This window comes from Peromyscus californicus, unplaced genomic scaffold (genome assembly GCF_007827085.1).
Source record: "Peromyscus californicus insignis strain IS unplaced genomic scaffold, ASM782708v3 Scaffold_18__1_contigs__length_77618521, whole genome shotgun sequence".
NCBI classification, from domain to species: Eukaryota; Metazoa; Chordata; class Mammalia; order Rodentia; family Cricetidae; genus Peromyscus; species Peromyscus californicus.
In genome coordinates, this window is record NW_026294480.1 from 16,227,429 (window position 1) to 16,241,317 (window position 13,889).

The 13,889-nt window shown below is 34.2% G+C and overlaps 1 protein-coding gene across 6 annotated transcripts in view; it reads right to left on the reverse strand.

Moving 5' to 3' along the window:
- Positions 1 to 13,889, reverse strand: part of Cdh18 (cadherin 18) — an 845,179-nt gene that overhangs the window by 211,330 nt on the left and 619,960 nt on the right. For all 6 annotated transcript variants that reach the window (XM_052743062.1, XM_052743063.1, XM_052743064.1 and 3 more), the window contains one exon: positions 3,024 to 3,318. In XM_052743062.1, the coding sequence (XP_052599022.1) occupies positions 3,024 to 3,318 (295 nt within the window). The remainder of the gene's footprint in view (positions 1 to 3,023; positions 3,319 to 13,889) is intronic.

The window sequence follows — 13,889 nt, forward strand, 5'->3', positions numbered from 1 at the left end:
ATTGACTATGCTTCAGGAAATCACAATCTGCAAAGTCAGCAAGCAGGGAGGCTGTCTCTCTTGCCATTGATACCCCTTGTCTCCTGTATATTAGCATTTTGTTTCTGTTATCAGAGTTGATGCATCGTCTGCCATTCTTAAGCACCAAATATAAAGAAAGTCACACACACACACACACACACACACACACACACACACACACACACATTTTCATATCAGCCTCCATACAATCAAAATACAATATGAATTGTTGGTTATGATTGCACACACACACACACAAACACACACACACACACACACACACACACACACACACACACACACACACTAATTTTCACATCAGGCTATATACAATCAAAATACAATGTGAATTGTTGGTTATGATTACACACACTTACACACATAAACACACACACAAACACACACACACACACACACACAATAACGAGCTTCTGCTCATTCAAAACCAATAATAATGTGTACTGTCCAAAATTTGGCATCTGGCCTCTAATAAATTACTATCGTTAAAAATATCTTTACCTGGAACCACACTAGTATGGAGATAGCACTTAACTCTCTTAATTATTTTACTACTTTTAAAAATTAAAGCTATGTCCTATAAACACATTCCTGTCACTCTGAGAATGTGAGAGTATTAGTTATTCCTTATTCTCCCAATATTTCAGATTTTAGGAAATGTCTTAGAAGTATTTTTATACCTCAAATTTGAACCCACTTTTACTGTGATAATTCCACCTTGCCTTTTGGCTTTCATTTGGATTAACAAGGATCCTTTCATGTGCTCTACAGCATGAATTTATATGTAAGGAAGGTTCTGCTTATCTGCATGCACACGTCTGCTTCAGGATTCACCACTGTTATCTTTGCCATCTCTTTACTGATTGGACTCAGATCTTTGACCTCCTTTAAATATTTTTAACTTCTCATTTTTCCCTACCATCCATTAAAGCTTCCTTTCTATAGTCAGGCTTTGGGGACATTGCCATAATTTGTCTAAACCCAATCTACCAATGTTTTCCTCAAAAGTAGATTCTCCATGAAGCTTGTAAATTAGGGAACTCCTCATCTGAAATGGGAAGACAATTTATTTCTTCCTCTATGCATATTTTCTTCCTTGTTCTTAAAGATATACCTTGTTTCCATGATGGTTCCAAAGAATATGTTTCCTACAAGTGACTTATTTCTTAAGAATTTATTATGTTCTCTTATACCAGGACGACAATCAAGCTGAATTAGTGACCAGTCATTATTTGAGGACATAAGTAGAATTTTGTTACGATTTATCTTTTAATATAAAACATCATAATCCTACTCCCCCCAATCTCTCTTCTGTATTCACTAAAATCCTCCAGTTCTCTTCCTGTTACTGTTAGTTGGAAATTGCCTTTGGCTGATGATGACTCTGCATAGTTCATTGTCTCTATTGTTATTTCCTTATGATTCTGGTGGTTTCATATTTGCTCTTGGCCTATGTCAACAATGGAAGCCTACCAGCATATTTCTTATAAGTGATGGTGTATTAAAGCATGTTGCACTTATAAATTAGGTGGGGCTTGGACAGTATGATATCGGCCTAGCCATCCTTAGCAGGGCATGAAGGGTTGTTTTCAAGTTTTGCTCACAAAATCTTACCCATCATGAATAACATTGCCTAGTCCACCAATTTCTCCTTAAATACCCTTGGGGACCAATAAACTTGAATATATTCTGGGACTCTGCCAAGGACTGCTATAGCTCGTTCCTGAATTCTGCTGCAGAGGGAAAAAGGTTGGGAAATTGTTTTCTCCCCAGAGGCTCTCGCTGAGAACATCTCGCTCTTGATTTCCACCCCTTTGCCATCAGCTAAAGAGCTACCTGGCTCTCAGGAGAGCGAAAATGGGCTGCAATCCTAAGAGGGAATAAAAGTTCACTACTTCCAGTAAGGAAGCTTTATGTGAACATTCACAGACAGATCAGAGTAAGACTGGCATATATATTTAAATGAAATGCAAAAATTATCACTCATAGAATGTGTCTTGAAAGCATGTGGAATCTTACAAAGATGGCAAAAAAATAATGTGACTATTTACCATCATTTTAATTGCTTTCAAGAAATGTATTTATGGAATAAAAATAAAGAGAAATATCAGTGAGAAGAGAAAGTGTTCTGCAAACTCAAAAACATTGACAACTGTACCAACAGATTTCATCACAGTACAGCCATGCATTGAGGTGAATCTTAAATTCACTACCTGTTGCTTATTCCCTAAAAGTGAGAAGGAGGCATTTGTACTTCACCTGTCTGCACATTTAAAATAACCTCAAAATGAGTAATATAGATTTATATTTTGAAATAAATATGTCATTGCTTGGCAAATGAATAGTTTTATTGATTAATGAAGCAATGACTTCGATTACTAATGCTATTATAGTTAAGAAGGACCTGTAGGCTTATAAAACATGTAGCCTGAAGTTCAAGATGTCATGCACTTTATCTTCAAAAAACTTACTATTGAAGTGTTGGCATTTAATATTACTCAATAATATGAAAGAAAAATTTACATAATTGAAAATAATGCCATTTAAGAAAGAATTACGTTACCTAATTTATTATTTTTACCTTGAGATGTCCAAACCATTATCTATACAAATATGCTCAAAATTTTACTTTAATAAATAATATATGATCCAATAATTAATAAGTCTTTTTGCAATAAAAAATCCGGTGGTGGCGCACGCCTTTAATCCCAGCACTCGGGAGGCAGAGCCAGGCGGATCTCTGTGAGTTCGAGGCCAGCCTGGACTACCAAGTGAGTTCCAGGAAAGGCGCAAAGCTACACAGAGAAACCCTGTCTTGAAAAACAAAAAAACAAAAAAACAAACAAAAAAAAATCCTAACATTTTAGAAGTTTCTCAAATTTATACAAATATACAACATACATTTTAAAAAGTCCTTCAAAAGATAATTTTTGTATTATCAATAATATGCATTAATTTCTACACTGTAAAAATAATTTCCTTACCCATATCTGACATTTCAGGCACAGTAACGATGTATGGTCCATCCGTGAACTTTGGAGCATTGTCATTGATATCTTGCACTTTGATGATGAACTCGGATTCAGGTTCAAGAGGCTTGTTTGTCCGTCTGTCAATAGCCTGGGCATGAAGCACGTAGTGAGTCTTCTGCTCTCTGTCCAGGCTTTTGGTGGAGTGGATGTCACCTGTAGTGTCATCGATGATAAATATAGTCCCAGCACCTTCCCCAGTGAGGATGTACTTGACAGATCCATCACCTTTGTCGGAGTTAGAGTGCAGCTGGAAAACAGACACAGGCAAAATCAGCATGGTTTATATTCTGATGACATATATTTTCCAAATATTATCAAGAGATTGAGACTTGAGCTTTCTTTTATACTGTGAACTACATGCTACCACAGCCATTGCCTTTCTTATAGTTTTTTTCTATTTGGTATTAAGTAGATACTTTATCTTGATTTCTCTGAGATTCAATAACTGTATAAAAGAAACCGATCAACAGTATGCTTTTTATTTTTAATAATCACCATTGTCTTTCTTCTGAATTAATATTACACTGTGTAATATAAAGTTGGGAAAAGTCATTTCCACTAAACCAGTGCTGCTTTCCATGCCTGGGGGAATAACATTTTCATTAGGAAATTATTATGAAAATTATCCAACACTGATTGTTGACATTAGGTCTTGAAAGAGTGAGTAGGAGAAACTGAAGTTAAAACTTAACCATCAATTTTTCAAAAGCCCACAGATGTATCACCAAGGTACCAATTTCATGATTTGTAGAATTAAAAGTGTAATATCATTTAGGATAAATATTTTCAGTTAGAAATTATACATTTTGTTGCTATTTTTATTCTCTTAAGGGACTTGAAAATATTATGACAAAATCTCATTAGTGGTGAAATAGTTAATCAATAAGTAATATTGAAAAATGATTACATTTTTCTTTTCTTAAAATGAAAAGTATATAAGGTTCTTTTATAAATGTTAATTCTGTAGAAAATAGCTTCTATAAACAGAAGATTTTAGAATTTAAATAAATAAACCTCAGTAATAAGAAGATAAATAACTTTATGTCATTTAAATCTAAGTGGATGATTTTAAATGGCATAGATTAAGTTGCAGGTAACTCAATTAAGATTCTACTTTAATTTAATTTATGACACCACATGTAAATAAAGTTGACAGCTAGAGGAAGACAAGTATTTTTGTGAAACCACAGATGTATGGTTTTGAAGCATTGTCTCTCCCTCCCAAGAGATCAGAGTGCTTTCCTCTGTATGGAGACTTTGTTTGAATAACTTCAACTATTCACCCTTAATTTATTTCTGATATGAGGGACAATGAAAATATATTGGCCTGGTGCTCACCTATGCGATTAGAGTGGCTGGCCAGTGAATCCCAGAAACCCAACTGTGTCTTCCTCCCCAAAACTGAGATTATAAGCATTTATCATTGTGCCCAGATTAAAAAAAAAGTTTATTTTATGATTACGAATCTGTTGCTTGCATGTATGTAAATTCATCATGTGCAAAATGCTGATCACTTATGAAGCAGACACTGGTAACCTGACAAGCAACCCGTTTCAGGCCTTCTCCACCTTTACAATCATTTGCGACTAACTCAGTAAAGCATCAACTTGCTGGCTCAGCATGTCTAAGAGCTTTTCTGAAACACTTGCTACTAACGTTATAACAAGAGAGACCATTTGGTAATATTTTGTTATTCTAAAATAAAAATACATATTTATAATATTAACTATTATAACTTACATGCTTGTCAAGAAATGTTTTCTGATATTTCAGAAAGATAGTTCTGTAATTTTAGAAAGACATAGCCATGCTTAAAATAACCTTCAGAATATATGCAGTGATCATCTATATACTCAGGAAAATTACAGAGAAAATTTAGGTTTTTTTTTTAATACTTGTACTATATTTAAATAAAAGGCACTCATGTATACATACTAGAATAATTCAAATTAAAGTTTTCAATATGAAGCATATATTCAAATTTTTCTCAGTATGTATTTTGCATAGATTTTTGTAAATTAGTCAGATAAAATAAACATGTCAGTGATTTTTATGAGTTTATCTTTTTAGGCATGAATCTAGTCCTTCACTCATGATATTTTCATAATTTGTAAAGCACTTAAAATGGATGTCCCAGAATTTAGGATTAATATGAACATAATTTATCACTGGTAATTTATAAATATAATATCCAATTTATAAAATTGGATAACATTACTAAGAATTACATAAAAATATTATAAAATATATTTTGGGATTATCATATCAGTTGTTCATAATACATAGCTTGAGTATTTAAGCAATGGAGGTGATTATTTTATTGATGAAAGTTTTAATCTTTTAGCAAACTTGATTGAAGCTTGAAATCATTTCAATGTAGCAACAATAGAAACTATTACATTAGGATGTAATTCATTGATTAATAATTTATGTAATTTTGATGATAAATGTTTCTGAAGGAGCAAAGAGATCCATTGAGGATAAGCCCCTCTCCATCTTTGCCATGACTAGTGACTAACTCAGTAAAGCGTCAAAGTTGTTGTCTCGGCATCTCTAAGAGCTGTTCTGAAACAACCGTTACTAACATGATAACATGAGAGATCACTTGGTAATATTTTTGTTTTTCTGAAATAAAAATATATATTTATAATATTAACTATTATAATAGTTGTTCTTCCTGGTTCTATCCTTTCTCAGTTATTCATTTACTCTGCAGTAACGTTTGAGCCTAAGAAAACCATACCCATTGGACTACGGATTTTTGTTTAGTAAGAGATTTCTAAGTACCCAGAGGGATCACAGCATGTACATTAGGCCTTAGGAAACAAGAGACAAGACTCCAGGGGGAAAATGTATGAGAGTATTGGAACTAACAGAGAAGAAATGAGGTGCTCCCACACAGGGTGTGTGTTCAATTGAAGGATGAGACATAAAACAAAACATAGCAAGGTTTAGAAACAAATAAATGGTTTATTACCTAGATCTAAGTAATGGTAACAGAAATATTTTACTTTGCATGTGGTTTGAAATCAGGCTATAATTAAAAAGTATTAAGAGTAGAACAAGAAAATTACAAATATTCAATATATAGATAGAACACTGATTTAATAGCTACTAAAATGGTGTTCGTTTGCATTAATTTTTAAACGTAAATTAGAAAAAAATTGGAAAGTACCACAATATTTTGGGGAGAAAATATTCCAACTAATGCTGATTTATTTTTTCTGAAAATACCTCTTGATTCCACAATGACTGAATTTTTGCTGGGTCCTGCAGCCGTATTAAAACTTGCCTTGAGAGTACTGTAGTTGACCTGCTATCCAATGTGTACTTAGCTTGATAATGTTTAATATGCCTTTAAGAAAAGACAATATAACCAAACTTGCTGTCCCTGGTTTTCTCATGCCAATTATCTTCTATAACTTAAGCTAAAAGCCTAATTTTAATATGTCTATGTAGCCTTCCATGTCCTTCACCCAGAATTGTGTGTGTGTGTGTGTGTGTGTGTGTGTGTGTGTGTGTGTGTGTGTGTGTGTTATGGAATCATTTGCTTTGCTTCTAATATGTTGAAAGCAACCTTAAACAAAACACATATTCCATAAATGTCAGAAATAACATGTGGATAAAATCTTTTTGTAGCTTCAAGTACTTATCTGGGTCAGTGAACGTCTTGGTAGAGGTTCCTATTGCTGTGACAAAACACTATGACCAAAAAGCAAGTTGAGGAGGAAAGCATTTATTTGGCTTGTAGTTCCAGTTCATACTCTGTCATTGGAGGAATTCAGAACAGGAACTCAAGCAGGGCTGGAACCTGGAGGAAGGAGGTGATGCAGAGGCCGTGGAGGGGAACTGCTTACTTGCTTCCCCTTGGTTTAGTCAGCCTGATTTCTTATAGAACCCAGGGCCACCAGCACAGGCATGGCAACACCCACAATGGGCTGGGCTCTCACACATTGATCACTAATTGAGAAGATGCCTTACAGCTGGATCTCATGGAGGCATTTCCTCAACTGAGCCTCCGTCCTCTCTGGGTCAAGTTGACACAAAAATACAGCCAGTACAGTTGGGTTAGGGAAGCAACTTTTCTCTTTGTATGACTCTGTTAAAGATTTCTATAAAGAATTCTCTCATTCCTTTCTCAGACTATGTTTAATACGTTATTGAATAAATACAGAGCACAGTCACTTTATTACAGATACAGACTTATACAAAGAATAACACACAGGCAACATGTACAGACAGGTCAGACACATGATAGATAAGCCATGGACAGAGCCGTAACCACAAACTAATAAAAGATATAAGTTAAAAAGTGGTGAATTCAAATTTGGGCCCATTATTGCTCAGATTAATCTAAGAGACTATTTCTGTCTCATTCTTTAATATCGCACTGATATATTTTGGTGCCTTCTCTAAGTTTTCTTTAGTACATTAATTAAAATGTCTATTAAAATAATGATAACAGGGTCTTATGATATGCAGAATGAGGAATAAATGTCCAGATTTCTGAAATTTTGTGAAGGAGGTTATGCTGTCATTTTTGTGGGCTATTAGAAGTAAAGAAACTTCTCGTGTGTTTAATTGCATAATAAACAATGATAATCAGTTCCACATTAGCAGACAAAAGAGAAAAATGGGTGAAGAAGAGCAACAGGAAGGTAGTCACCCAAGGAAATAGCATGAACAATTTTCCTGCGTTACCTTCATGGAGTGTCTTTTTCTTGGTTAAACAGAAACATATGGCACTCCCATAGCTAATGTGACACACATGAATTCACTCCAGAAAACTATTTATGCACCCTAGACCACATTAGGGTTGTGACCTAAAAATTTATAGCGTTCACTCCATTGCACAGTTGCTCTCTAGGATAATATGTGATTCCTTAGAGACGAATAATTTCAAAAGGTTAAGGACATGGTGGCAGAGTCATTAATTTTGAAAGTTGCTTTGAGTTAGGACTTCAAGCTCTATTACAAAGGTGGGTCATTGAGTTAAAAATGTAATATAAAATGCTGTATAACGTTTGCATAGGAGAAGTGCTTACACTTATAGTTCACTGAAGAAGAAATAAGAGCAGGCATCCAATGTTAGCAATCCAGCATTATCAAACCAATACTGTTTTTATAAAAATATGGATAAAGCAATGTGGGATATGAAAGTCACAGTAATTTGTGTTCCTGACAATTACTAAATCCAACTTTAAATTATGCTACGTTTTTAAAGTTTTAGTGTGTAAAATAACAAATCACTGCTATATTAACTAATTCATGTTGTCCCAAACACATCAAATACTAGCAATATCTTGGTACCTACATACAATTTCTCTGTGCAAAATATTAAAATAATCATATCTTAAAATTAATTTATAAAATGTATTATAGAAATGTTAATATTTATTCAATCAACAAGGAATTAACATAGTAAGAAAAAACAAAACAACATTTTGGAAAGGATGGGAAGATAAACAATTTTTTTGGTAATATCAGTATGAAAAGATATTTTGAAGAAATGTATCATCTAAATGTTAATCAGATTTGCATTTATTCCTGGAGAAGTAAACTAATAATTGAGGAATAGGAGAGCAAAGAAACCAAAGGCAAAATTAGATATAGTATTAGTCTCCTCAATACAAGATTGGGAATGTCATAGTGTCATACCCTTCACTGGAATTTTGGAATTCTCTGTCTTGTTGTTCTTAGTATTTAGGCACTACAGAATATGTACAGTGGTTAAGAAATGCCTTCTTCATTGTTGGGAAAACCCTAAACGTGATCAAATAACTGGAATTGAAATGAAGTTCATAGCTTGCATGTGTACCTATAAGGACACATCAACTCTCTTTTGTCTCTATCAGAGTCTACCTAGTGAAGATAGAGGTGGTAAGTAACAGTAAAGCAAAGAATAATAATATCAGAGAACATTTCAGTTCCCCGAAATATTGACCCATATCCACTCAGCAAACATCAAAGTTAAGGAGAGTTATTAATGTATCCGATTCAAATGAAGAAATGCTATCCATGTTCACTTGTTTTGTTTTCACAGGTAAACAATGTTGACATACAAGAGAGGAAAGAAATGAATCAGATGTATTCTCAAAAATTAATGTGAAAGTAAAGTAAAAGACAGCTATTTAATATGACAAACATTTTTAGTTCTTTTAACAGTTTGTTTGGGGGTACCAACAGTATTTTTTGTTTGTTTGTTTTATTTTGTTTTGTTATTTTTTATCAATAACTTAGTTACAACTCTGAGAAAACCATCAGAATGGCATTCTGACTAGAGTCTACAATCTTATCAATGATGAGAACAGGACAGTTACCTGAAAAACATAACTGATATGTACTATGCTGAGGGTTAACAACTAATTCAGTTACAGAAAGAGAGAAAGAGAAGGGGTGGAATAAAGAATGAATATCAGATATTGCTGGAGTATTGTAAAAACACTGCAATTTTAAATGCAGGCTGTGTTATGTTCAACGTTAGTCACATAGATCTTCATCTGGCAACAGACAGTTCATAGAAATGAATAGGAAGGAAGTGAGGACATTGTTTCATTTTAAGGAACAATTTGATTATATTAATTATATAGTAAAGAAAAATAACATACCATATTACAAGAAAGAAAAAATGAAAACCTGAGACAATTTAGCACATTGTTGGTGTTTTGGAAGTGTTTGAGGCCTCACACAAGAATCAAAGAGAGGTCTCTGTAAACTGATGGAGAATGTATTGTTTCCTGGATACTTTGAAAATGGCTGAAGATCTACTCAATAATTCTAACCCAGTGAGAACTATCTAGAACTTATGGCCAAAATTAAAGTTATAGGAAAATATATTCATGTTTTAAGTACTCAAGTTTAGAGGATTTGCTGTAGAGCTTCAAAAAGTCTAACTTATAATTCTGATTACAGACATAAAGAAAATACATTTCAGAGCTACAACAAGTTAACGTCTTAGGGGACGATATTAACAGAATGAAAGAGTCACTTTAGAAATATTACTAGCAGATTTCTAAAATATGATGCCAGTATGATCACCGGAGCATGGGGAGAAGGAGGGGAAAGGAGAGGATATCAGGGAATTACATGGACGTGAGCTCACAGATGGAAACCGCATGAAGTGGGAGAGTGGAGACTTTCGAGCTGTGTTGTATCATAACCAGCTCAGATTTATAAAGGACCATTGTGGTTTCAAACTAGTAAGAGACAAACAAGAGATTAAAAAGATAATTTCAGAAACTAATACAGTAAGAAGAAAATTGATGAAGGTAACATCTATCTAAGTGATGCTAAGTGAAAGTAGTAAAACATGTTCCTACCATGTATGTTGTCTGGAAGTGAAGTTTCTACAAAGTACTTGATCTGGATCGTAAATTGAAAGAGTGATCAAGCAAAACATAATATTTGGCAACAATTACTGAAAAAAAATGAAGTTTCTATTGGTCATTGAAAGACTCAATAAGATACAGAAATATTGGAGGGATTCTTAGACACTCTACTTGGGCATTATAATTGAGATGTCCCCACATGAGGTCTCAGAGAGAAAGATGATATTTCAATGTAGAGTCTGGAGTTCATAATAAAAATTTGATTAATTTATTTTATTAACACAAAAGCTGCACAAAGCTAATAATTACATAAATAAAGTTAGACAATACTATTGGTGAACTAAGAATAAAGGACAAAGGATAAACTGAATTTAGAAGCCTGAACTGCAATGTCCAAGCAAAGTGAACCAATCCCACTTGCTTAGATAGGTTCTTATTTGATGATACATAAGAATTTGATCTTTTTTTGGACGACATTCCTAAAGACTGTTCTGAGTTCCCAGGCTTTTTCATTGTTTCCCAGGTATTTCCACTCAATTCTTGTTAATTCATTCCTTCTTGGATCTCTTGGATTTGTAAACATGTTTCTCTCTCTCTCATTTCTATTTCTGTTTATAGTCACAGATCTGACCTGAATTCACAAACCCCAAATAATTAACAATTAATGAAGTCAATTCAATATAACTGAAGAGAAGAACTGTATATATCTTCGCTATGTTCCAGGCAATATGCCAATGTAAATTTAACAGCATCCAGTGTCCTCATGAGTTTCCATTGCCAGAGTGCAAGGAAAAACAACAGACCCATACCTGGACAATGAATCCCAGGAAATCATAATGGACAGCTTCATTTCCTTTTGGGAAAAATTTTCACAAGGTCGAACACTGAATCCCAACCCCCAAGCCTTGCTTATCTTCCTTAAAAAAATCTCAATGGACTAATTTTTAGAAATTTCTCATGATAGTTTCCCTTGGACATTCATCTTTTTGAATAATAAATAGATATAATATCACAAATAAATGATAGTTATTAGATAACATAGGTTTTAAAGGAAGGGGAAATCTAAGAACCAGCTAAAGCTAATTCAACACAAGGAAGTAAAACACAACATTCCAACACAATGATTTTTCAGTCTGGAAATTTAGGATATGGGAATGGCAAAAATGGGAGAAAAAACAGACTAAAGCCTAGGAGGATGTCTTCAGGGATCCTCACCAAGTTTCCGAGCCTTGCAATGTTACTCAACTCATGTAGAGTCCTCATAAATCTGCATGCTGAAATTAAAATTCTACCAAATCTGCTATTGTATGTTTTCCTTAGTTCAGTTCGTTAGCAAAGGAAATGGCACTCAGAATTTTTAAACTGAGTCCAAGATGTTCAGTTCAAAACCTGAATTTATTCTTTATCTTTTCTCTCCCTCCCTCCCTTCTTCTTTCCTTATTCCTTTCTTCCCTTTCTTTTTCTTTCTTTCTTTCTTTCTTTTTTTCTTTCTTTCTTCTTTTTGTACGTATGAGTTTGAGTCAGACTAAATAACCCGAGCTGTCTGACCCCCCCATCTCTTAATTGAGGTTAATATCTTATGTTTTGATGTGTATTTGTCTCTTGTTTTTTTTTTCTTATCATTTTTCAATTGTTTTCTGATTGTGTCTTTAGAAAATTTACTGAAGTCACTCCTTTCAAAAGGTGCCCTTGACTCATTTTTTTCTTCATACTTTCTCCTGTAGATTACTCAAAGTGCTCCCTGCCTTGTAGCATTAACTCTATTGATTTTCTCCCCATGCCAAGGCATTCATGCAAAATCTCACGGAGTTTCAAAACTTTGAATCTGCCGGGCAGTGGTGGCGCATGCCTTTAATCCCAGCACTCAGGAGGCACAGCAAGTTCGAGGCTAGCCTGGTCTCCAAAGTGAGTTCCAGAAAAGGCGCAAAGCTACACAGAGAAAAAACTTTGAATCTGATTATTTCATAGATGAAAATTTCCCCAGGATCTACAAGTGAATTTTTTTTTGTTATATCTGCTCATCTTTTCATCTTTTAGATGCTTATCTTTCATGCTAAATTAAAATAAAAACAGAACAAATTGCTTTCTAAATTGGTAAGATTTTAAAACTAATTATTTCTAAAAAGTATTCTCTATTTTCCTGCCTGGATTTAAGTGATTTCTTTTCAATTTTAGTTAATTCTAAATATCCCATTTTTGATGGTTAATATGATCAAATTGACAGTTTTAGAGCCAATTAGGAGAAAAAGAGACTGCACAATAGACCATACAAATAGTCTGCTGCTCCATAATGGGTTCATAGAATTCCATATTAGCCTATCACTCATCACTGTGTACATAGTACAGCATTGTCTGTACTGTGCCCCATCTCTCCATCCTTATTTTTCTTTCACTGAGGGTAGAACCATAATTCCATTCACTTTGTTCCATTGCATGAATATTTTTACTGCTAATAAGTACTATTTTAAAATAAAATATGAGCCGGGCGGTGGTGGCACACGCCTTTAATCCCAGCACTCGGGAGGCAGAGCCAGGCGGATCTCTGTGAGTTCGAGGCCAGCCTGGTCTCCAAAGCGAGTTCCAGGAAAGGCGCAAAGCTACACAGAGAAACCCTGTCTTGAAAAACCAATAAATAAATAAATAAATAAATAAATAAATAAATAAAAAATAAATAAAATATGATTCAAATTTTTGTAACTAATTCTTTTTACACTATCATGTCTTTATCTAAAGAATCCTACAGCACATGCAGTGCCATGGTCCATGAGACTCTGTAAACATTCAGCCTATTGATATTGCTCTTGTTGGCCCCCCAGATACAGAAAGTGTAGTGTCTATTGCTGAATCAAGCACTGGAGAAACAGAGCCCAGAGATCTCTGAGATGAAACTGATCTAAATGCCCCTTTGCTGATGCTAAGTTTCATGGTACCACAGGGAGTCATGTAAGTTTCCGAAAGATGAATGCAACCAATTGGTATATGATGCCTATGAACCATATCAATAACCAGCATGGCACAATTACCCTAAGAGTACAATACTGCCATGAATACAAAGGTAGTAACCAATAATTATTAGACATAACCTGATCTTAAAGATGGAAACCATGCTTGCCACTGGAAACCTAGCCAGGTACTCAGCATACCAGTAATGGTACAGTCATGGATCTTGGAGAAAAATCTATAAGCAAAACTTTAATAAACTATATTCTAAATACTTGTTTTTATACCTACAAACAAGTGTAATCCTCACTCATCTTTGTGGAAATTCATTTTCAACAGACAAAGAACAATACAGAATACCACAATCCATCAAAATGCAGAGTTGTGGAGCCCAGTTCTAGTGGATCGATCTAAAAGGCACTCCTACATCTAAGGCTCAGAGGACATTGTGGAAGATGGAGAGGAAAGGTTATAATAGCAAGCAGATCAGAGAGTTTGCTGAGATATTATATCTCCTACTAATGTCAGAAGATACACTCATAAAGTCTCA